We start from the raw sequence: 25348 nt of genomic DNA, 5'->3' as shown, positions 1-25348 counted from the left end.
CGCTGTTGTTACCTCCATCCAAAAGAATTGGAGCAGACATTTCAGGGCTGGCTGTGCTGCAAGCTCCCTGTAGAGGATTTGTTTAATGGAAATTTGGTGTAGGCAACATCCCCCAGAGGGACACTGAGCTGTAACAAATCACAAGGACGTGCGCAGAAATATGACATTTTACCCGCCACTGGCATCACTAATCATTAACACCACGATGTACTGGTGTACACACACACACATACACCGCTGAAATAGCCTGTGAGTCCGCACACCTGCTCTTGCCTCCATTTTGTGTTGCCCATTAACATGCAAGCAAAGGCCCTGACTGGTTTATCAAAATGCTTGAGGCATTGATGATCAATCTGAACAATTTGAAGCTGCTGTTCATATTGTGTGTTTATCATATAAATTTTAATCATACAATAATACACAAAATAGCACTCAGTGGCTTTGTTCCGACACCTAGTGAGCTGCCTTGCTGACTGCACAGGCAGCATCCTAACTGAAATGGGACCACATACCTGGTTGATTTTTTTTTTTTTTTTTACCATCAAATGAATTATAATTATATTTTTAATAATCAACATTTCTCTTTCTTCAGCTGCAAGACTGCATTATGGGAAGTCACCTACCTTTTGGAACAACCTTTGCACCCCTATGACATCTTAAAACATTGCCTACGGTGGCAGCTCACTAGGTTTTGGAACAGAGCTAATATGTTGCATGCACCATAAAGCTAATGCAAGGAAGGAGGGGAAGATATCAGATTAAGCTGAGGGGTGAAGCGCCAACCGCGTTGGATAGTCTGTTGGGGAAGTTAAGGGTGGAGGAGTCAGCTTTGCATAGAGACGGTGGATGGGTGAAAGTGTCTGATGTAGACAGGAATGAGCTCCGACAGCTCCACTAAGGACAGAGGAAGGAGCTTATTTCATGGCTGATTTGTTTTAATATCTGGAGCAACAGCAGGAGAGTGTGGGATAGAGGCACAGAGCGAGGGATCGAAGGCAGTGGAGGAGTGCAGTTCCAGGGGGGAGCTGTAAAAGGAGAGGAAGAAAGAAAGAGTGTGCGGAACTGAGGAGACAAGATAGGATACGGAAACAAAGGGGGGAGGACTAAGTGTTGCCAGGTGGCCAAGGCCAGTGAGAATATGTGAAAGAACTTGGAGATAGAGAAAGAGCAGAAGCATTGAGGAACCTTGCATCTCATTCTTAAAGGGTTAGTACACCCAAAAATTAAATTTCTGTAATTAATTTCTCACCCTCATGTCATTCCACACCTGTAAGACCTTCGTTCATCTTCGGAACACAAAGTCCGAGAAGTTTTTTTATCCTTCATTGAAAGCATCGAAATTACCACATTCAAGGTCCAGAAAAGTAGTAAAAACAAATAGTCAACGCTGCTACAGTGGTTCAGCCGTTATTAAGCGACAAGAATGCTTCCTGTGCGCAAAAACAAAACAAAAATTACGACTTTATTCAACAATTTTTCCTCTTCTCTGTCAGTCTGTTACGCAGTTGGCGCAGTGCTGCGTTTCCGTGTTTATGTCCGAACGCCGACTCCTGCGTCAACATTACACGCATGCCTCGCGCTGCTCACGTGAACAGGGCATCGGCCAATACTGAGCCGCCGTTCGGACGTAGAACCTGGAAGCGCTGCAACAAAAATAGCATAGCAGTATGACAGGGGAGAGACGAATTTGTTGAATAAAGTCATTATTTTTGTTTTGTTTTTGCGCCCAAAAAGTATTCTTGTAACTTCATAGCATTAAGGTTGAACCACTGCATGTTTTTACTACTTTCCTGGACGCTGAATGTGGTAATATTGTTGCTTTCTATTGAGGATAAAAAAAAAAAAACCTCTCGGATTTCATAAAAATATCTTAATTTGTGTTCCGAAGATGAACGAAGGTCTTATGGGTGTGGAACAACATGAGGGTGAGTAATGACAGAAATTTCATTTTTGGGTGAACTAACCAACACACTTTTCCCTTACACAGTATGTAAAAAGCATGTCAAATGAGTATATCATACTCAGTATTCATGATGTAGTAGATTTGAGACACACTAATTCTAATTCAAAGTAATTTAGGATGAATAGTATTAGAATTTATACACAGCTTTAAGGTGCGGTCATATTTACCGTTGTTCAGCGAATTTTGTGGATGAAATCCAGTCATTTCAATAGTAATCCATGCGATCATAAATTTTGCTAATATGACTGCATCTTTGCTTTCTGAAGCCTTTCAAGACAACGTTTTCAACTAAAAACGGAAAACTTTTTTAAGCGTTTTGGCCGGCTGTTAATTTACATGACAACGGCGTTTTGGGGGCCTGAAAACGCAAACTTTTGAAAACGGGGTTCAAAGTGCAAGATTTTGAAAACAATATCGTTATTATCTCTGTGTAAACTACAAAAAAACGCAAATTTGTGAAAACGGTGATGTCACGCGCATGCATGTTCAGTCTATAGGCGCGTATTGCTTCTTTACAAAGTGACTGGCCTGACATGATTAAAGGGTTAGCTCACCCAAAAATGAAAATAATGTCATTTATTACTCACCCTCATGCCGTTCTACACCCGTAAGACCTTCGTTCATCTTCGGAACACAAATTAAGATATTTTTGATGAAATCCGATGGCTCAGTGAGGCCTGCATTGAGAGCAAAGCCACTGAACCTCTCAAGATCCATAAAGGTACATATTTAAAACAGTTCATGTGAGTTCAGTTGTTCTATCTTAATATTATAAAGCAACGAGAATAGTTTTTGTGCGCCAAAAAAACCAAAACAAAATAACGACTTTTTAACAATATCTAGTGATGGCCGATTTCAAAACACTGCTCCGGAGCTTCACGAATTGAATCACTGGTTTGGAGCGCCAAAGTCACATGATTTCAGCAGTTTAGCCGTTTGATAGGAGATCCGAATCACTGATTCGAAACAAAAGATTCGTAAAGCTCAGTAGCAGTGTTTTGAAATCTGCCATCATGAGATATTGTTAAAAAGTTTTTTGCTGCACAAAAAGTATTCTTGTCGCTTTTCTAATATTAAGGTAGAACCACTGTACTCACATGAACTGTTTTAAATATGTTTTTAGTACCTTTATGGATCATGAAAGGTTCGGTGGCTTTGCTCTCAATAGAGGCCTTACTGAGTCATCAGATTTTATTAAAAATACATTAATTTGTGTTCTGAAGATGAACGAAGGTCTTACGGGTGTAGAACGACACGAGGGTGAGTAATAAATGACATTATTTTATAATTTTTAGGTGGACTAACCCTTTAATAGTGTTTTTAGTCGTTTTTGCAGATCTGTGTGAACAAGATCATTTTGTTGTCATCTGTAATCAAAACTTTTAGTAGTTACATGTTGTCGTGTAAACGTAGCTACCCTTAAAGGAAGGGTCCTTCAAAAAGGAAAATTCTGCGATCATTTACTCACCCTCACTCAAGATATTCTCTTTCTTTCTTTCTTTCTTGTCCATTGAATGAAGGTAATGGGGTCCAATAACATTATTCAAAATATTGTCTTTTATGTTCCACAGAAGAAAGAAAGTCATATGGTTTGGAATGACGTGAGGGTCAGTAAATGATGAGAATTTTTATTTTTGGGTGAACTATCCCTTTCACAGTGTTATCGTATGGTAGAAGAAAAAGGGAAGTGACAAAACATCTGTCTTGGACATCAAAAGCCTTGCTCACCTTTCTAGTCTGAGATGTAAGCTAGCACAAGAGGATTGACAGGAGGTTTGACAGTGGCAGGAAGCTGTCTAAGAGGGCTTTACCTCTAGAGCTGAAGACTTTAGAGGCGTGACTTTTGGAGAGGGATGTACTGGATCTGTGGTGAAGAACTTGAAAGAATCCAGAGCATGTACAAGGTGAGAAGTTCAGATAATCTTTCCCTTCCAATTTCCAGTGTCTTTTATTTCATATTGAATCTACATAGTGTTCACTTTTCTAAATGTACACTAATCCATTGATATTTACCACTTCAGAAATAAGTGTGGAACTACTTGAAATTCAAAACTCCCCTTGTGTTTTCTAGCCTCTTATCGGAGTGCATGTTAATCATGCTTCTGTTTTAGTGCACGCATGTCGAAACAGCCCTCAGAACCTTCAGAGCTCTTAGTCCCTGAGCATTGTTCACAGTAAACGACATGAAATTCACTTCGCCTCTACATCGTTTTGTTTCACAGGAAAGTGAGCCTTTCTAAAGCCATTTGGAGAACGTAAGTGCCCATCTTCCTTTATGCATGGCGGTTTGGAGGTGGGCATAAAGTATGTTGGGGAAAAGCCAAAGTGACATGCTTGTTCGAAAGGAGTACTTGAACATACTCCAAAAACAAAGAGCACTGTCGCATGCAGCAGTCCTATCCCTCTGATTTGAAGGCTGGCTGGTGTCATTGGCTTCAGTGTACATTTATAGTGCTCTTGTCTATTTGGCAACGGTTCTTTTCCTCCATCGTGACAGCTGGTTGTCATGGCACCTGTTGCGGTGCTCGGTACCAAATTATTGTTGCTGCTGATTGGTGAAATCACTGCTTTCATCTTTATCTCAGAAGTGAAGCTGAGCGGAGGAGCAAATGCTTTGAAATCTAAAGCTAGGGAGTCACTTCTGGAATCCAGCGCTATCAATCTGACCCCATTCTGAATTCAGGGCTCATCCCCTCTCATCATCATTAGTGACAGCACAGATCTGGAGCAGTACATGTGTGTATCTATGTGTGTGTGCTCTCAGGGGCTTGAACTGGGATGTGAGTCACTACACTGCCAAGAAAGAGGTTTCTTTATATCAGACTACCCCTCTATTGAGGGGCACGGAAATTATTATCCTCCTTTTCAAGACTTTTTGGAATGTTTTCCACTTCACAGCATTGCTTTTGACCTCCGGGTTGTGTTGGACAAGTTTTAAGGGCTGAGTGACATCACTTTAACATTTGGCCATGTGATTCTCTTCTTTGTACTAAGTCGGGGTAAGATGCGACACCCCTTGTTTTTAAGGAAATATTCACAAAGTGTGGAACAGATTTTTTGCAAATGGGTGAATGCAATAGGGTAGTTGACAATTTAACCATCATTCAAGGTTAAAGTTTTATAATTGTATAAGGGAGTGTGTATGTTTTTGGATGTTGTACCTGATCACCTTTTCTTTAGGTTTCTTAATACAGTTAATCAGTACCTTAAAACCATCCTTAAAGGGATAGTTAACAAAAAAAATGAAAATTCTGAATGTCAGCAACCAAACAGTTGATGGGACCCCGTTGACTTCCGAAGTATTTTTTTTTTCATATGGAAGCCAGTGGGGTCCATCAACTTTTTGGTTACCCATATTCTTCAAAATATCTTCTTTTGTGTTCAGCAGAAGAAATTTATACAGGTTTGGAACAACTTGAGGGTTAGTAAATGACAGAATTTTAATTTTTGGGTGAACAATCCCTTTAAGTAAAAGTATACCTTACACCACAAAAGACTCCATTACATTGGCAAAAACCGATAAACGCCACTTTTTAAAAAAAAATGAACTAACTACTCTGCGTTATTCTCCACATATAGCACGTTCTGTATCCTAAATCCGTTTTGTCAGAAAAGCCGGTATTGTCCACTCGCAAGTTCACGTTTTACAGCAGAAGCCGACAAGCGCAAATGTTGTTTGTGTACAGAAACCGATAAGTCCGTTTTAGCGAATCAGCACACAGTATTCAGGTCAGGTGATAAGGCTTCTAGTCACTTCAAAAAGACGCGCTAGCTGAGGGAAATTTTGTCAAAGCTGACTAAAAGTGATCGAGGATTTATGATTTCGACTCCTGTAAGTCCTTGTACACCATACACGACTTACATGCAGAAACCTTGGTTGTCCTTTTGCGTTTGTGTGTGTGTGTGTGTGTGTGTGTGTGAGAGAGAGAGAGAGAGAGAGAGAGAGAGAGAGAGTGTACGTGTGTGCCGATCTGTTAGTGTGTGTGCGCGTTTGTGCACACGTGTGTTTGAGTGCGTTTTAAATGCAATTACATAGCAATTACTTGGTTTTTGTTTAAAGGATTAGTTCACTTTCAAATAAAATTTTCCTGATAATTTACTCACCCCCATGTCATCCAAGATGTTCATGTCTTTCTTTCTTCAGTCGAAAAGAAATTAAGGTTTTTGATGAAAACATTCCAGGATTATTCTCCTTATAATGGACTTCAATGGCCTCCAAACGGTTGAAGGTCAAAATTACAGTTTCAGTGCAGCGTCAAAGGGCTTTAAACGATACCAGACGAGGAATAAGGGTCTTATCTAGCGAAACGATCGGTCGTTTTCGAAAAAAATGTAAATGTATATGCTTTATATAAACAAATGATCGCCTTCCAAGTGCTTCCGCCAAAACCGCATTTTTCGATTCTTCAAAAAGCTTAGGCTGTAGGCTACTTCCTACGCCTTCCTTATTCAACTTACGGAAAAAATGGAACTGGCGCTGCGTTCGTTCCCGTAAGTTGGAGTTAACTGTTTTTGCAAATTAACTCTTCAGTTACAAGTCACCTATTTTAATACCACTTGACTAAAAGTCTTAAAGTATCTGATTTGAACAGTACTTAAGTATTTTACTCACACTGAATATAGGCTCAAAGACAACTGCAACTAACAACTAAGTGATGCCAGTGAAAAACAAGAAACAAGATTTGTGAGGAGAGAAAACATGTTTATTTTCTAAAGTCAAAATAAAACTGAACACCTCAGTATTGCAATTGATACAACAGCCCTTTAACGTCTACAGACACTCAAGTCTCAGTTAGGCTCAAGTGCTCAAAAAAGGGCATAAGTAAAGCAATACCCTTCAAAAAGTTCTCTTCAAAATAATGGATGTTAACTTAATTAAAGCCTATAAAAATCAAAGCTGGACATGCAACACCTGCAATTCAGCAACTACCTGCTAATGCACTCACATTTGTTGATTAAGTCTGAATGAGTAAGGGCAAAACACACAAGTTATAGTACCTCCAGTGCCCTGTAGATGGCAATGTTGATAAATGATTTTTGCTGCAGAAAAAGTTAGGTGCCATGCAAAATGTTATGTGTAATTGCAAAGTACAACGTGTTATTGCAAACTACTAAAAAGATACTTAAAGTGTTAGTTCACCCAAAAATGAAAATTCTGTCATTAATTACTCACCCTCATGTTGTTCCAAACCCGTAAGACTTTCGTTCATCTTCGGAACACAAATGAAGAGTAATTAATGACAGAATTTTCTTTTTTGGGTGAACTAACCCTTGAAGTACAGTAACTAATTACATTTACTCAAATATTTTACACCACTGCAGTTAATCAGCTAGTTTATTTCAGTGGTCATGCAGTGTGACAAATAAATTTTGAAAAGTACAAACATTACAATACAGTTTGATAAATACTGTTTAAAGTAGTTTTAAGCGTAGTTAGTTTAATCATATCACAACACACACCGGTTTAAACTGAGCAGCCATTTTATAGCTTTAAAGCTAACAATTAATATTTGGCCTATTAATCTACATAAATTCAAAACACTAATGGAAACAACTGTTAGAATCAACTAAATAAGAATGTCTCACCGATAGTAAAAATGCTACCTTTAATGTTTAACTTACAACTGTTGACTTTTTTTTTTTTTTTTTTTAAATAGCATGAGGTAAAGCATAACTTTTTACTTATAGTTCTTTAGTAGGTGTGTCCAAAAAACTGCCTCTCTAAAAATCAGACTTTGTAGACATTCGTTGAGGAAACAAATAAACTTTTTGTATTATTTAAATGGCCATATTTTTTCTTGCCATCTTTTAAGACAATATACCCCAATGATATAATATCACATTCTTTTTAATTTGATTTCTTGTTTATTATTTAACAAAATAATATTTATTTAATTAGTGTAAGACTGGGGGGTGGCTGTATTTTTCATATTTCTTAAAATTGCAAGATGAAAATCAGACAGTTGATAATTAATAATAAAAGACGCTTTAAATTTTCAGCTTGTATGAATATTGCAAATAAACACGTGTGTGACTCATCAAAACAGTATAAAAGGTAAAAGAAGTATTTTGATGGGCAAGAGTGTGTGTGTATGCACACTTTGTGTCACACTTTGGACAGCTCTCTCTAAACTCAGTGTCTGAGCTGCTCCAGTTAGCTAATGGTCCCTGCAATGTGTTCCCTCAGTGGTGCCATTACTCTGCATTCCACATGGCTGGCGCACTAATAAACAAACTGTGAAATGCATTAAATTCCGCAGAGAAATTCGCAGGGACTAAACGTACCCTCTTTTCAGAGGTATTTAGATTTCTTTTATTGTGACTTTCTAACTGAGAGGTTTTTTTAATTGTCCGTGATTGGAAACGCAGTGAGCCCAATCATTTCTCCTCTGCTTTGTAAACAGATCTGTTAAAATCTCTTGAAAAGCGTGAAATGACTGCACCGCCGGTAACCTCCTCTAAATGAGCCTGTGCTCTCTATCTTCTGGTCGGAGGCTTGGCTCCTCTGTCCACACATCCCTCTGTTTATTGTTGGAGCAGATCTCCATTTGTCAGTCTGGCACTTGGTTTACCCTTACACTAGAAGAGGCCTGAGGGGGGAAGGCAGAGAACAGGTCATGAACAGTGTGTGATAAACCAGCTGTGCCTTGCCTTTGCTAGTATTCTAATCAGTCTCAAGGCCCTTGATCATATACAGAGAGACACTATCCATGTGAAAATGGACAATGCATCTCCAATGAAGAATGTACTCCTGGAAATTTTTGTATGTTTTGACTTAGCAGAGTTAGCTTAGCAAAAGGTAGCATGAATGGCTATAGCTTGTGGTTTATATAATGCTCCATTTTATGAATATACAATACTGTCCAAAAGTCTTAGGCCGCCATTAGATGTTGTTTTAGCAATGGTATAACGACCACATATAATTATTTCTCAGTCTCTTTATTAGAATATGACCAGAAGATATAGAAAAATGTATATGCAGTATTAAAAAACAGAAAAAAAAAGATTTCTATAGGCTAAAGTGGCAAGTATTTGGTGACCTCCCCTTGCACTTGAGTAATAGCAGGAACCTGGCTCTAAATTGAATGGAAAAGGTCTGGAAGGCCAAGAAAACATTCAAAATATGATGAGAAGTTTCTCAGATTTTCTTCTTTGAGAAAATTGAAGAAGTAGGTCACACTAAATACTGATTTTTGCTTAAAGAAGTCATTTTGTTCTTTTTTTTTTTTTTTTTTTTACATTTTGTGTACATATTTCCTGTATTTTCTGTTTGTATCGTAATAAAAACCAAAAAATAAATATGAATGGTCATTAAAACATTGCTAAAACAACAAAGCTGGTGGTGGCACAAGACTTTTGCACAGTATATTCACTACCATTCAAAAGTTTGGGGTTGGTAAGATTTTTAAATGTTTTTGGAAAGTCTCTTATGATCACCAAGGCTGCATTTATTTGATTAAAAATAGTTAAAACAGTATTATCATAAAATGTTAATGCAATTTAAAGTAATTGTTGTGTATTTGAACATAGTTTAAAAGGTATTTTATTCCTGTGATGGCAAAGCTGAATTTTCAGCAGTCATTACTCCAGTCTCTTCAGTGTCACATGATCCTTCAGAAATCATTCTAATATGCTGATTTGGTACTCAAGAAGCATTTTGCATTATTATTATGTTGAAACTTGTTGATCCATTTGTTTAGGGCTCTACAATGAATATAAAGTATAAAAGAACAGCATTTCATTGAATTAAAAAAGAAAAACTTTTGTAACATTATGTATTTACTGTCACTTTTGAAAGAGACAAAAGTATAAATTTCATATATAAAATATATAAAATGTATGTTAAAATTATAATGTAATAGTTTTATTTAAGGGGTTAGTTCACCCAAAAATGAAAATTCTGTCATTAATTACTCACCCTCATGTTGTTCCACACCCATAAGACCTTCGTTCATCTTCTGAACACAAATGAGGATATTTTTGATAAAATCCGATGGCTCAGTGAGGCCTCCATTGACAGCAAGATAATTAACACTTTCAAAGGCCCAGAAAGGTACTAAAGATATATTTAAAACAGTTCATGTGACTACAGTGGTTCAACCTTAATGTTATGAAGTGACGAGAATACTTTTTGTGCACCAAAAAAACAAAATAACAACTTCGTTATGTCATAAGTGTTTCGAAATTTCAATGGTTCACGTGACTTTGGCAGTTTGATACGCGCTCCGAACCACTGATTCGAAACAAAAGATTCGTAAAGCTTCAAAGCTTCATGAAGCAGTGTTTTTAAATCGGCCATGTTGAATAAAGTTGTTATTTTGTTTTTTTGGTGCACAAAAAGTATTCTCGTCACTTCATAACATTAAGGTTGAACCACTGTAGTCACATGAACTGTTTTAAATAGTACTTTTCTGGGCCTTTGAAAGTGTTAATTATCTTGCTGTCAATGCAGGCCTCACTGAGCCATCGGATTTTATCAAAAATATCTTTATTTGCATTGGAAGATGAACGAAGGTCTTATGGGTGTGGAACGACATGAGGGTGAGTAATAAATGACAGAATTTTAATTTTTTGGGTGAACTAAGCCTTTAAATACTTATTTTAAAAAATATAATGAACAATTTCAGGACATTTTTCATTTTTCTCACTGATACAGGAAAAAAGGTAAGCATCACCTATGATTATAATTTATAATCTAAGTGTGACAGTTTATAATATAAGTGACAAACTACCTAACTGGATTAATTGGACCAATTCAATCATATCTGTCCTTCTTTGTATGCACTCTCTACAGCAATTAAAATCTTGTACAATCTCCCTAGTTGCATCCAATGGGGAGTGGCTTTATGAAGAGAATTAAATAGCACAAATGAATTACCTATTTTTCTTTCCTCCCTCAATTAAAGAGATGAGTCCACATTCCACCCTGCAGCCTTCCACCATAAGAGTGTTTATCTGGAAGAGAGCTGAGTGGTCTTGGCAGGATGCTGAGATAGAGAGACATCAGTTATTCTGGAAGCCATCTCGCAAAAGTCCACAGTGAAGAAAAGAGATGACAAATGGACCAGTTACACAGAGTCAAGGCATTTTGTTATTTGTGATTCACAACAGAGGCTGCCGCAACAGCAGGACTGATGCGCATGTAAGTGTATATGTGTGTGCATGTTTAATGGAGTTTTGGAGGGAGGGCTTATGAAAGATGTGTGCTCACATCTCTAATTAGAAAGACTGATGAGGGCTGACACACCTTGCCTGCCTCATGTTATCTGTCATTAGTGAGAGTGCACCAGATTATGTGGGCCATGACCTATGTGATGGTGAATTACCTTTCCACCATTCTTGCTGTTTCTCTCTTCCAGTGCTCTCCAAATATCTGAGCCCAATATAGCCTGAACCAACTAAGCTCACAAGTAAGACCCAGACAGAAGAAGAAAACCACACCACTATATAATGTATCTCTCAATTATACTCCAATGATAATTGCTTTGGAGCATATCCCTGGTGCTTCCCCTGGTGTAAAACTGATACCTTGGCCGATATGGTGCAGACCATCTGGTGGTTCCTCTAGCAGACAATGGTCTCGTGATATGGGGCTTGATGGAGAGCATTTGGCTTTGCTCGGGGTATCAGCTTTTAATGCAGTGGTCCAGAACACCATGCTCAGTCGAAAGGACAGGATGGGATGGAGCACTTCGGTGGCCTGCAAACGCTCAATGCCATTAGAGAGGGAGGAGGGTAGCAGGCAGTGAAAGGGCCGGATGGAGACTCTTATGAATAGTGCATGATTTATGATCTTTAATTTACTGCGCTTTCAGAGTGCATGATGTTAAGTGGGCCGTTGCTATTGCAGGTATAGTGCGATACCAGACCACGACTCGCGTGTGGGGAAATAAGCAGCTCGGCAGGTGCCTGTATTCAAAACTGTTGTTTGAGAGGGAATCCTTAAAGAACTTGAGACAGCGGGAAAGTAATTAAACATGATTTCACAGCTTAACTGTGTTTACAAAGAACACCTTTAGCTTGTCATGCTGTTGGAGAGAATGAAAGGCTAGTTGTGTTGCCTATAGGCGCTTTAGTGACAATAAGCGGGCAGTGATTTTTGAGGGGATTTTTTAAAAATAAATAAACAAATGAGTGTTTTGCTACTAAAGGATTGCAAATGGAGGACTTGAAAACAGAAGGAGTGTGATCACACTTACCAGACTTACCGTCATAAAGAGGCGAAAACAACCAAACTGTTCGTTGTCTGAAAGAATGGACCTTTTCTTGGCGGTTGTGAAATTCCCATGATTTGAAAAGTGTTAAAAAAAAAGTAAAATTTTTTTTTCTTTGGTTGTCTTTCAACACTGTGAACAGGGTTGTGTGCCATTCAGAATTTAATTCCTGAATTTGAATTAAATAGAAAACAGGATGCAGAATTGCAATTCAAATTTGAATGTAAGGAAGAAATGAACTGAAAATGAATTGAAATTCAAAGAAATTCATAAAATTGTTGTTTTTAAAGCAAACATTGATGAAAATGTTTGGCAGGGAGAACAATGGTTATAGTTTATATTCCATCATATTTGATTAAAGGGGTGGTTATGATTTCACTTTTTTTTAACTTTAGTTAGTGTGTAATGTTGTTGTTGAGCATAAACAACATCTGCAAAGTGACAATGCTCAAAGTTCAATGCAAAGGAAGATATTTTCTTTTAAAGAATTCTCTGTTTAAGGACTACAACAAACAGCTGGTAGGGACTACAACGAGCTTCTTCCCGGGTTAGTGACATCACTAACCCTAAAATTTACATAAACCCTGCCCCCGAAACATGCAACAAAGGGGGCGAGGCCATGTTGGGATGCTTTAGAGAAGAGGAAGAGTTGTTGTAGGAGAGTGTTTTGTTGCCGTCATTTTACGCCGGACTGCTTTACAAACGAGGGTCAATTCAACGCTCGATTTGCACAAAAGATTAACATGACGGCACATGATAGTCGATGAGTTGAATCAACTCCACATCAACTACATACATTTATCCAGTAACCATTCAGAAACGTCCAGATCTATACGATGTAACTTCTTCCTGAGTCTCTCCATCAGCGTCCAACTTCGGTTTAAACAATGTAAGGCTGAACACCAATGCTGACAATCGTCATTTTGGCTGCATGAGATTCTCCAACTTTCTTGCTGTTGAGCAAACGAAGCGTGAGCTGTTAAAGCTCCACCCTCTTCTGGAAAGGGGGCCGGGAGCATCAGCTCATTTGCATTTAAAGGGACACACAAAAACGCTGTGTTTTTGCTCACACCCACATAGGTGAAATTTGACAAGCTATAATAAATTATCTTTTGAGCTGAAACTTTACAGACACATTCTGGGGACACCAGAGACTTACAGTGCTCAGCGTAAATGAGTACACACCTTTTGAAAAGTAACATTTTAAACAATATCTCAAAGAACATAAAAACAATTTCCAAAATGTTGACAAGACTAAGTTTTATATAACATCTGTTTAACTTATAACATGAAAGTAAGGTTAATAATATAACTTAGAGAACAAAATTTTCAGTTTTACTCAAATTAGGGTGATGCAAAAATGAGTACACCCCACTGAAAGTCTCTAGAGCAAAGCTAAATTTTAGACTACAAAAAAGATAGATGTTGCAAAATGTCGCCAACTTGTTCATTCCATGCCTAGAAGACTTGGTGCTGTCATTAAAAATCATGGAGGCCATACAAAGTACTAGATGTAGTAGTTTTTGCTGTGGGGTGTACTCATTTTTGCATCACCCTTATTTGAGTAAAACTGAAAAATGTGTAATCTTAAGTTATATTATTAACCTTACTTTCATGTTATAAGTTAAACAGATGTTATATTAAACTTAGTCTTGTCAACATTTTTGAAATTGTTTTTGTGTTTATTGAGATATTGTTTAAAATGTTACTTTTCAAAGGGGGTGTACTCATTTACGCTGAGCACTGTATATTTCATCTTGTAAAAGGGGCATTATAGGTCCCCTTTAATTAACTTTTTTGGACCAGAGTGTTGTGTGTTGAATTTCTTTGAATTCCAGTCCAGTAAATTCCTATTCCTGTCATATCAACTGAAATTCAACTTCCTGTGGGTGTGGCCAAATCTATTCAAATTCACATTCTTAAACTGAAAGGGAACCAATTCTTCAGCTCTGCAACATCAAACAGAATCCAAAAACTATTTTAACCAAAAATGATTTTAAAACAAATGTTTATTTAAAAAGAAAAAAAAAAATAGAGCTGTTAAAATTTTGCTAATGTATGGTAGGAGGACCAGAATGTGTCTGACTACACCCAGACTCACTGCTTCCAAAGCAACAGCTCTCTCTCCTGTCAAACTCAGTTTCAGTCATGCAGTAGTGAAGAGCAGACTCTTAGCAGGGTGAGACCTCACTGAAAAGACAGCGGAGAGCTGGAGGTATGAACTCAGAAAGGTTCAACAATGGCTGAAAAGAAGTTAAAAGAATGTGTTCAGAGATTACACATCCTTACAATGATGCATAACATTTTCTTGTAAAGATAGTGGCCGGCTATTTTAAACCACATACTTCAACAGACAAACCTAAAATGAAAAGTCTTTAAAAATGACTTGAGAACACATTAAAGAATACAGCAGACTAAAGGCAGCTGTGGAAATATGAATAAAGAAAAATATCACAATAAACATACTGCATGATGATCTTGATGAAATTTAAGTAAAAAAGTTATAAATTACTCCATTTAAGATTAAGAATCTCTTCAAGGCCCCAGAAGCAATATCTATACCTCCATTCATCTATTTTGCCAACTTTGTTCTTATGTAGGGATGTTGGGGAGAGTCAACTGAGAATACAGACAGGAACAAGAGCCCTGTGTTGGAGATGTGAGCAGGAGAATTAAGTTAGGCAGAAAAATCTAATCAAAAGAACAAAGACAATGCGTGTATCCAGCATATGTCACTGTTGTTGTAAGTTCACTTTCATGGTTACATATCTACATTGTATAGACAACTGGTATCCATAGAGACAAGCTTCACGGATCAGGGTGACATTCCAAGGTAATATCTAATCTTCAGCAACCTGATCTCATTGTCATTCATCTAAAGCTTTGCCCTTTTGGTGGTATTTATTCTATTGTGGATTTTGACTTATTTGAACATGCAAATGAGGTATAATGTAGACCTGGGGCATCTGCAGTGCTCAAACACACACATCACGGTTATCGGGATGAGCATCCACCTCCCCATAGCCTATCGCAGTAGTCACATAAGCCTCTTGGACTGCATGGAGGCGTGTGAGGCCTAGAGGCCTGCTGTGCGTAAAATCACCCCTAACACCATTAGAAACATCCAAGCAATCACAGTACATGGGCGTGAGACAGACAACAGTGCTTTCTGTCCGTGGCATTTTGAAGCCATTCAGACTGTTTTGTGGAGAGGCTCATTTAGGAGACTGGCCATTTCCATTGACTGTTTCCCGTCTCAAAGAAGCTTGATTACTAGAGAGTGAGACAGACTGTAGAATTCACATGAATGGGATTGTTATAGGAAAATACGATTTAGCAGAACTGATTAAAGAGAACATAGTAATAAATTGGCACCATTTGGGCTCATTTCCATAAGTAGCTGGAGTTAGGAGTGTGAAAAGAGAAATTGTACTTAAAATATGGGTACTATGTCAACATTTTACTTAATTAAAAGAAAAACTTATTCAGTAAATGTAAACATGTTTCCTTGTATTTTTCCTTACATTTTTCCAACTGTGGCAATTTTATTCTATTGATAGCCATATTTCTTTTAATGGTACGAAATAAAAAAGCTGTTATTTGCTGAGAAAAGCACTGTACAAATGAAATGTAAATTTTATTGAAAACGTTAGGATTATGCATCCAGCTTTGAAAGGTATTGTTTTCCAAATAATATTTTTATAATTTATTTTGGCTTTGTACAATATGAATGTAAACAATATAAATATATATATATATATATTAAAAATTATTTAATTTTTAAAAAATATTTAATGACTTTATAATACATTAAAGTATATATCTGTTTTTATATTTCAGGAAGTGGCTCCCATGCAAGCCAATCTTCAAATATGGGGGTCAAAATATTTGACAACCCTCTGCTCCAGGACTCATCAGATGGTAAACTACAACCAATACTGACCATGTTTGATTCTTCAGCTGTGGTTATAGCAAACTTAAAATGCATTGCTTTGGGTCTGAGACTCTATGTTGTGGTGACTGAAGAGACATTTTTTAAAAGTCAGTAAGAAGGAGATCTCACATGCTGCATTTATTTGATTTGAATACAGTAAAAAATACTGATATGTTATTACATTAAACACAGAGTTATTACATTAAATATTTTGAAATGTTACTACAAATTAAAATAACTGTTTTCTAGTATAATATATTTTAAAATATAATTTATTCCTGTGATGGCAAAGCTCAATTTTCAGAAGTCACATGAAGTATGATTAGAGCAGGGTTGGCACCACTTTTGCACAGTTAACCCTGCATTAAGGTGCCAAACGTGCATTATGAAACAATGCGGTGTTAGAATTTTACAGCAAGATGCTTGGCAACCAACAACCCTAATATACCTAATGCCTAATATTCACGTGCTTTTGACAGTCACAGAAAAACAGTGTGTTAAACATGTTTTAGCGTTGTCAAATGTCAAAATGTCAAATGGTGGCAGAAAACTCGACAATTGGAGTGTAGAGGAGACCATTTCATTCTTACTTTCATAGTCTGAAAAGTCCATCCTGGATAAACCGGATTTAAACCTACATTTAATATGAAGATGCACAATGCTAGAGCCTTTATGTAAACATATCTTGTGTGCCGTTCGTCCAGTCATTGACACTGACACCACAAATAAGAACGTTAACCCAGGGTTTAGAAATGTACAGTGTGAAACGCCAGTTTATGAATACCCAGGATTAATTGTTAAAGGGTTAGTTCACCCAAAAATGAAAATAATGTCATTAATTACTCACCCTCATGTCGTTCCACACCCGTAAGACCTTCGTTCATCTTCGGAAAACAAATTAAAATATTGTTGATGAAATCCGATGGCTCAGTGAGGCCTCTATTGAGAGCAAAGCCATTGAAACTCTCAAGGTCCATAAAGGTACTAAAAACATATTTGAAACAGTTGAGTTCAGTGGTTCTATCTTAATATTATAAAGCGACAAGAATACTTTTTGTGCGCCAACAAAAAACCAAAATAACGACTTTTCAACAATATCTAGTGATGGGCCGATTTCAAAACACTGCTTCAGAGCTTTACGAATCGAATCAGTGGATCGGAGTGCCAAAGTCACATGGTTTCAGCAGTTTAGCCGTTTGATAGGAGATCCAAATCACTAATTCAAAACAAAAGATTCATAAAGCTCAGAAGCTTCATGAAGCAGTGTTTTGAAATCGGCCATCACTACATATTGTTGAAAAGTCGTTATTTTTTTATTTTTTTGGCACAAAAAAAGTATTCTTGTCGCTTTATAATATTAAGATAGAACCACTGTACTTACATGAACTGTTTCAAATATGTTTTAGTACCTTTATGGATCTTGAGAGTTTCAATGGCTTTGCTCTCAATAGAGGCCTCACTGAGCCATCGGATTTCATCAACAATATCTTAATTTGTGTTCCGAAGATGAACGAAGGTCTTACAGGTGTAGAACGACATGAGGGTAAGTAATAAATGACATTATTTTCAATTTTGGGTGAACTAACCCTTTAACCCCGGCTAAATTATGAGCAATGTGAAACGTAATCAAGATAACCCGTGGTTAAGAATGACCCAGGATTAGCTGGTGTGAAAAGCCCTATTGTTTCCTTAGACAGTATTTAGTTCAACAGCCCTTGAGTAAAGTACAAATTCCCCAAAATAATACTTGAGTAATTGTTCTTCGGTAGTATACTCAAGTGCCGTACACACCCCTGACTGGAGGATTCCTGTGGACAGGTGAAAGGGGACAACACAAAGGCCTTCAACCCTGCTTTTTCCTGCAGCTGCATGCTCAGCTCAGCTCAGCCCCAAAGGACATATCAGTGCCTCCACAGTAAACACTCCTACTATTTGTCCAGGACCCTCTCATGAGACCAGCTCCATCCTGCACCCTTAAATAGCTTTAGGCCACAACAAAGAGTAAGGACTGGGGGAGGAAGAAGGTGAATGAGGGAGAGAGAGGGCACGGCACAGAGGAGGAAAAAGGGTGAGGATGTGTGAAGAGGGGCTAAGAGCTTCTGTCACTTCTGGTGTGAACACAGAAGAACCGGCTGATGACGGGGGGTTGAGTGGACGAGGACGGACCAGGTCATAAATTTAGCTCCTGTGAGGCCGAGTGAGGGAATACACAGACAAAGAGGCATAAAGGAGGTGATGCTGGCACACTTGTGGGAGGAAGCCACCATGCTAAAGTAATAGCAGTTATGCCGGGCCCAATACGCAAACACCTAATTGACACCAATGTCTCAATCATCACACTGTCAGCACAACAAATGCTCAGTCTGACCTGACCCTGACAGACATCTTATCAGCCCAATCAAACAGACCAAATGAGACTGAAAACCTCTCACCACAGGCAACAAAGAGGCTGGGCTTTATAAGTTTTGCATGCCAAACTACATGCTGTCTTCTCTATTGTGTGAGGACAACTCTTTGTGAAGAGATCAGCATGCCTTCAAGACATTAGCTGAGCCACACTCTGTGAGACAAAAGGCTTAGGTAATTCTCTTTTTTCTCACATGGGTGACTTGGGCTCTTCTCTCCTGCTAAAGTCTGACTCCATTTAATGAATGCTGCAAAGAGCGATGACAAGAAGGGCCTGGGGGAGGGGGCCGCCGTACTGCAGCGGAGATAAAAATCAGGCCCTACAGGTGGAGCTGGGTTTTCTATCAACACCACCATTGTTTCCCTCTCCAACCGCCACACGGCAAAGAGCCGCAGCCTGCCCCGATCCTGCTGACATCATTTCGTATGAAGAGAGGAAGACCATAAAAACCTTCCGATACATACATACACTTTGCTTGTTTGGTTTGGTTATACTGAAAATGACTGACGCAAAACGTCGGTGACGCAGTCTCAACCATTAACCCTACAGGCTTCTTTGCATTCTTAGACACTGTGTCAGGCTGAGCAACACCCCACTTGAGTTTGCCAAGTCCAAACAGAGCCTAGAGGAAGCATCGGTGTAAAATGAATGAAAAAGTCTCTAAAAAACACTTGGTTAAAAACAACCCAATTTTTATAGTTTAGCATATTTTATATCGTTTTTCATACATATTGCCTACATTTAAGCTCATGTAACAAATATTAGAAGTAAAAATTAAACATTTAGAAGTAATTCAAGTGTAATCGACCAGTCTCTGTTGTCCTGTTTCCACCGTAACGGCGCTGGATCTTGTGCCGGAGACTTCAGACCGCCACGCTGCGTTACACTCATAGCTGAAAAATTACTGACTCCATAACCTGTCCATAAATAATCAGTGTACAATTCTGATAACATATTTTAACATCCATCCTAAGTATTTATATTCTGTATCTTTTTTAATAAAATCATAAACTTTTATGAACTTTTATATTTTCCATCATGTGAAAAGACCGACTCGACACTCATTTAGGTGAGTCACTTCGCACCCCTCTATGTTGCTTTGCATAAAATTAAATGATATACAGAACAATAACAAATTTTTAGATAAAATAATACATACACAAACCTGTATTTTACCGAAGACATGCACAAATTTGACGGAGCTGCACTGCTCTCTCCTGAAGAGGTCACAAAAAGCCTGTGATAAATAACTCAACCCCTGGGTTGTTACGTCTGACCCAGGATCTGGGTAACACAAAAATGACCCAAACACTGGGTTGTTACCTCTGACCCAGGATCTGGGTAACACAAAAACTACCCAAACACGTCTGACACAGGATCTGGGTAAAACAAAAACTACCCAAACACTGGGTTATTATGTCTAACCCAGGATCTGGGTAACACAAAAACTACCCAAACACTGGGTTGTTATGTCTGACCCAGTATCTGGGTAACACAAAAATGACCCAAACACTGGGTTGTTACCTCTGACCCAGGATCTGGGTAACACAAAAACTACCCAAACACGTCTGACACAGGATCTGGGTAAAACAAAAACTACCCAAACACTGGGTTGTTATGTCTAACCCAGGATCTGGGTAACACAAAAATTACCCAAACACTGGGTTGTTACCTCTGACCCAGGATCTGGGTAACACAAAAACTACCCAAACACTGGGTTGTTACGAGTGACCCAGGATCTGGGTAACACAAAAACTACCCAAACACGTCTGACCCAGGATCTGGGTAACACAAAAATTACCCAAACGCTGGGTTGTTACGTCTGACCCAGGATCTGGGTAACACAAAAATTACCCAAACACTGGGTTGTTACGTCTGACCCAGGATCTGGGTAACACAAAAATTACCCAAACACTGGGTTGTTACGATTGATCCAGTATCTGGGTAACACAAAAACTACCCAAACGCTGGGTATTACATCTGACCCAGGATGTGGATAACACAAAAACTACCCAAACACTGGGTTGTTACGTCTGACCCAGGATCTGAATAATACAAAAACTACCTAAACACTGGGTTGTTACGTCTGACCCAGGATCTGGGTAAAACAAAAACTACCCAAACACTGGGTTATTACATCTGACCCAGGATCTGAGTAACACAAAAACTACCCAAACACCAGGTTATTACGTCTGACCCAGGATCTGGGTAACACAAAAACTACCCAAACACTGAAAAAATAACCCCAAAAAATTGACCCAAAAGGCTCAACCCAGGACTTGGGTAGAGAAAATAACCCAAGATTTTTTAGAGTGTGTTAAAAAATATCTTGTTAAATTAAATTAAATGAAGATTATATAAAATATAATCATATGTGGTGTTTTGGGAATGTCCTTTTACTGTTTTTCACTATAAATTAAATGGTAATTCAGATTTTTTTACTTTCAAAAACCAGATATTTGACAGTATTTTACAGTAAAATAAGATAATTTACAGTTGGAAATGACAAAGATGATTTTTACAGTGTGGGAGCGATGGAATTCTGTAAGAAACAGACGGGGATTTTTGAGATATTACTTGAGGATGAATAATTTTTGATGCTGCTTCATTTAGCGATATACAATCTTTTTGTATACTCTCACATGATGGAAGACTGACAGATGTGTTGAAGCCATTGAACTGGGCCTGAAAATAGATGGACAGGAGGCCGTCGATGGCTCGAAAGGATGCAAGACCTTTTATTGTATTGTTGTTATTCCCTGAGAGACCTCCTTTGATAGGGTTTTTTTCCACTCTCTTGTACCCCATCAATCTTTTTCCAATTACCTGTCTTGTCTCCCCCAAATCTGTCACAATTGTTGCCTTGGAAACTGGTAGCGTCCAGCGCCATTATATTTCAGTGCATTGTTCGATTTGTGTTGATGTGGCAACATTCCCCCAGACGAACGATCCTGAAAAAAATCAGATCGGGAAGCACTTGAATCAGATGTAATCAGTACTATAACACAACTGCGCTGGCTAAGAATGAAAATGTTTGATAAAAATTTCTGATAGCAGAAAAATATTGTCTTCGATTCGCCTCCATAATAACTGTCGCGGTTGGCATGTGGGGTGCTGTGCTTAAAAAAAAAAGCGATGTCTCTGCCCTCAAGGACATTTCCGTTCACTGGGAGCCCAGGGTACTTTGAAAAGCACCAGAAGTGACAAGACTCCCTCTTCCAGACTGTCATGCATATACATATACACATACACACAGAGACTTACACACTCACACAGAGGACTCGCAGAATGTCATTAGACGCCTGGTATCCTGTGTGGTGAGCTGTCAGCTTGTCATCTTTCAGTCGGTGCACTCGACTGGACAGCGGCGAGCATGCTGGGATGTGACAGCCAGTAAAATGGAGTCTTGTCATTACTTCTCCCCACACCTGCTGTTCTGGTTCCCTAAGAGGCAGCAGACAAATAAACATATAAACAAACAATCTTACAAACATTCCCAGTGTTTAAAGCTGAATATGAAGAACGTGCATTCGTATAAATGAATGGACAACATGTCAAGTTTCAATTTGTTTCAAAAATATGATCTTTTACTTAATTCTGGAATTCCTTGTTTGTAATGTTAACATGACACCTTACAAAGTGCATGTCAGCAGAGTTAGACAACGTACAAATATCAGCAAGTTGTCAGTGGCCCTCAGGCCATCCATGGTGTGCATGAAGTCAAGTGAATCGCTAACAATGTTGTGGGCAACATTAGTATCATTTGCACTCCTATGGTCTCTGTCTTGCAGATCTGGGGGATCTATAGAGATCACAAAAGAAGTTTTTAAAAACAATGAAGCGAAACCATTTTAAGACTAAGAATAAAACATTGGCCTGGAGCCCCTGAGAGGTGGGAGACAACAGCCGGCTGCAGGAGAAGTTTCTTCAGTGTGTTCATCAAACTAGAACAAAGATGCGTGAGAGACGGAACTAATAGGGTGAGACTTGCAAAATGAAGCTAGAAGTGTATGAGGAGTACTTTTGTGGAGATTAGGGCTAGTTGTAACACTCTTTACTCCAGTGAATATTTCTCAGTTATTGTATAGGCACATATCCAGGAAAAACAGGGAACAGTTCACTGACACACATTGCTCCCTGTCACTACAGAACCTGTCATTGCTAAAATTAAACAGTAAAATAATTATGAAATACGAAACACTTTGAAAAAATTGTAAGAGATAAAGTTTTGGTCAACAGACTTTACACAAATTGTGGATATTTATAATATTCGAAGCATGTGAAAACAGTTTTGTTACAAAACATTTTAAATATTTAAAGATGAACAAAAATGCTGACCTTTCCTCTTGAGTGGTTTGCAAGACATTCATGTTTCAAAAGTTTGAGGTTGATAAGATTTTTGATGTTTTGAAAGACAACTTTTGCTCACCATGGCTTATTTATTTGAGCAAAAATACAGTAAAAACAGCTCCATTGTGAAATATTATTACAATTTATAATATCTGTTTTTTATTTTATTTTAAAATGTATTCATGTGATGGCAAAGCTTAATTTTTAGCATCATTACTCCAGTCTTCAGAGTCACATGATTCCTCAGAAATTATTCCAATATGCTGATTTGGCATTTATGTTGAAAACAGCTGTTATAACTGTGTAAACTGTGATACATTTTTGGCAGGGTTCTTTGATGAGTATAATGTTCAAAAGAACATTTATTTTCTATTGTAACATAAATGTCTTTACTGTCACTTTTGATTATTTGAATTCATCACTGAATAAATATATTCAAAAAACAAAACAAAAAATCTTACTGACCGCAAACCTTTGAACGGTATTAAAGTAAACTTTAAAATTCTGCTTACAATGTAAATTTAAAAAAATGACTTAAAATTATTTTTATGTGAGAATGCAGTTCTAAGCTCATTATTTATCTGCCGTTTCAGACAGCACATAGATAAGAAAAAAATTACAGACATAAGCGTTTCTATATCTGCATGAGTTATGACAATATTTCTAAACAGGATTAGATGGACTTTGACAGCACCAATCAACTGACATTATATACTTGGCCACCAGGGTGGGCAGTAGACATCTGTAAAAAGTTAGATTATCATAAAAACATTTTTAAACTTTTTGTCACAAAGTAAAAAGCAGCTGGAGAGTTCTCCACATTTTTACGTCGCTTGAAAGATAAAACATGTAGGCTACTTCACACATTATGTACATTCAGAGAATGCAGATTTTAACGTTATGCTGCGATATTAGATGGTCTTTTTTAAAAGGTAATGCTCAGTTCTCAGCGCTACTGCTGGTAGGTTTTTAAAACACGCTGCAGCAGATCATTGACAATTCTGAGTGCACGAGTTGTAAATAACGAGGCATTTGTAACAAACAGTCTGTTTGATCAACACCGTGCCTGTCATTTCGGCGCACACATGCGCATTGCCTCGGTGCAGCCCGTCCTCGCGATTGGCTCGAGCGCGTTTGTTATTGGTAGTGACGTATGTAAAGTGACGACCCTCCCGTTGTGCGGTGCCTCCGTCTGTGCGCTTCTAGAGCCACGGTCCTCACTTCAGTGTTTATTTGGTTGTCATGGCGGAGGGACGTGGAGAACTATTGCCTCAGCCGCCGCTTCACCTCTCCTTACCCCCGGCCAGCAAGCGTCCGTGTTTGCGTCCCGCTCCTCGAGGACCGGGTCCGGGGCCTGGCCCGGGATTTCCGAACTCTCGTTTCCGTTGCCCGGAATCTCTACTGGACTGCGCTGCTAAGGCCGTCGCGGAGAAATGGGCCTTCGAGAGGGTGGAGGAGCGCTTCGAGCGGATCCCCGAACCGGTTCAGCGCCGTATCGTGTATTGGTCGTTCCCGAGGAACGAAAGGGAAATATGTATGTATTCGTCGTTTCAGTGCCGAGTGGCGGGTGAAGAGGGTCCGGTAGTGGGCTCGAGCTCGTCTGTTGGATCTGGTACAGTCCCCGGAGGGGTTACGAACACAACAGGCAGCGCAGGGACGGGGGGTACCGGAGATGGACTGCCTTTCCGCCGGGGAATCCGGCTTTTGGAAACCGGCTGTGTGGACAACGTCTTACAAGTCGGTAAGTGCCGCTTTAACCGTCCAAAGCGCGTTGAAAGTTACATCAGAAATATTTGTTTCACTTTCCTGCAAACGAAGTTTCTTGAAAAATGGAAGTGGTCTCGTTTAGAAACTGTAACGTAAGTTGCCAGCTTTGTTTCTACATTGAGATTTCTCACTGCCAGTAAGAGAGCGTTTATATGCCTGCCGTATTGCGAAAGAAACGGAGCGCACGTTTTAAAAATTAAAGGGCTACCCTTTGGGTATGTTGCAGTGGCTTTAATGTGGAATTCATTGGAATCGGTGGCTGTAGTGTTCATTTAACACTTGATAAAACACTTATATGCATTATAAGTTACAGAAAAGACACAAGCTGATACTAAATGGTGTATATTTGAACAATCACAACGAGCTCTGTCGAAACGGAACATTCTTTCCCAGGTCGCGAGGAAGAAAAGACTAACATGCTGTTCACAATGAATCTCTGTTGTAGCTCACTGAGCTGCTATTTTTTGGTAATATTTCCGTCCAAAGTTGGTTTCGGAGAATTATTAGCTTTTCTCCGCGTATTTTTGGTTGCTTGACGGTTGTTGGGTCTCTTGATATAATTAAGTCCAGGGTAATCCGCTTGAATCCAAATCCCATATCTTTTGTTTATTTGCTGGTTGGTCAAGACAAAGGACGCGTATTTGCCGTAGTAAAACGAATGATAAAACACGTGCTTAGACTTTATCTTGCCCTCTGTTGTTTTATTTCGAAGA

General features: G+C 38.6%; 1 protein-coding gene and 1 long non-coding RNA gene across 3 annotated transcripts in view; one reads left to right on the top strand and one right to left on the bottom strand.

Moving 5' to 3' along the window:
- Positions 1–17682: 17682 nt before the first annotated feature.
- Positions 17683–23587, bottom strand: LOC127525770 (uncharacterized). Of its 2 annotated transcripts, none has more exons than XR_007933413.1 (3): positions 22187–23587; positions 21791–21962; positions 17683–21469 (listed from the first exon to the last, which is right to left on the bottom strand). It is a non-coding gene; the product is annotated as an uncharacterized LOC127525770 (long non-coding RNA). The 2 variants fall into 2 exon arrangements; XR_007933412.1 differs by having other exon boundaries at positions 21783–21962; positions 22187–23374.
- A 317-nt stretch (positions 23588–23904) lies between these two features.
- zswim5 (zinc finger, SWIM-type containing 5) overlaps positions 23905–25348 on the top strand; it is a 47694-nt gene continuing 46250 nt past the window's right edge. Inside the window, exon 1 of the mRNA XM_051918711.1 lies at positions 23905–24609. Within this exon, the coding sequence (XP_051774671.1) occupies positions 24111–24609 (499 nt within the window). The 5' untranslated portion in view covers positions 23905–24110. The remainder of the gene's footprint in view (positions 24610–25348) is intronic.

This window comes from Ctenopharyngodon idella, chromosome 2, assembly GCF_019924925.1.
Source record: "Ctenopharyngodon idella isolate HZGC_01 chromosome 2, HZGC01, whole genome shotgun sequence".
NCBI lineage: Eukaryota > Metazoa > Chordata > Actinopteri > Cypriniformes > Xenocyprididae > Ctenopharyngodon > Ctenopharyngodon idella.
This window is presented reverse-complemented; position numbering and strand designations above follow the sequence as displayed.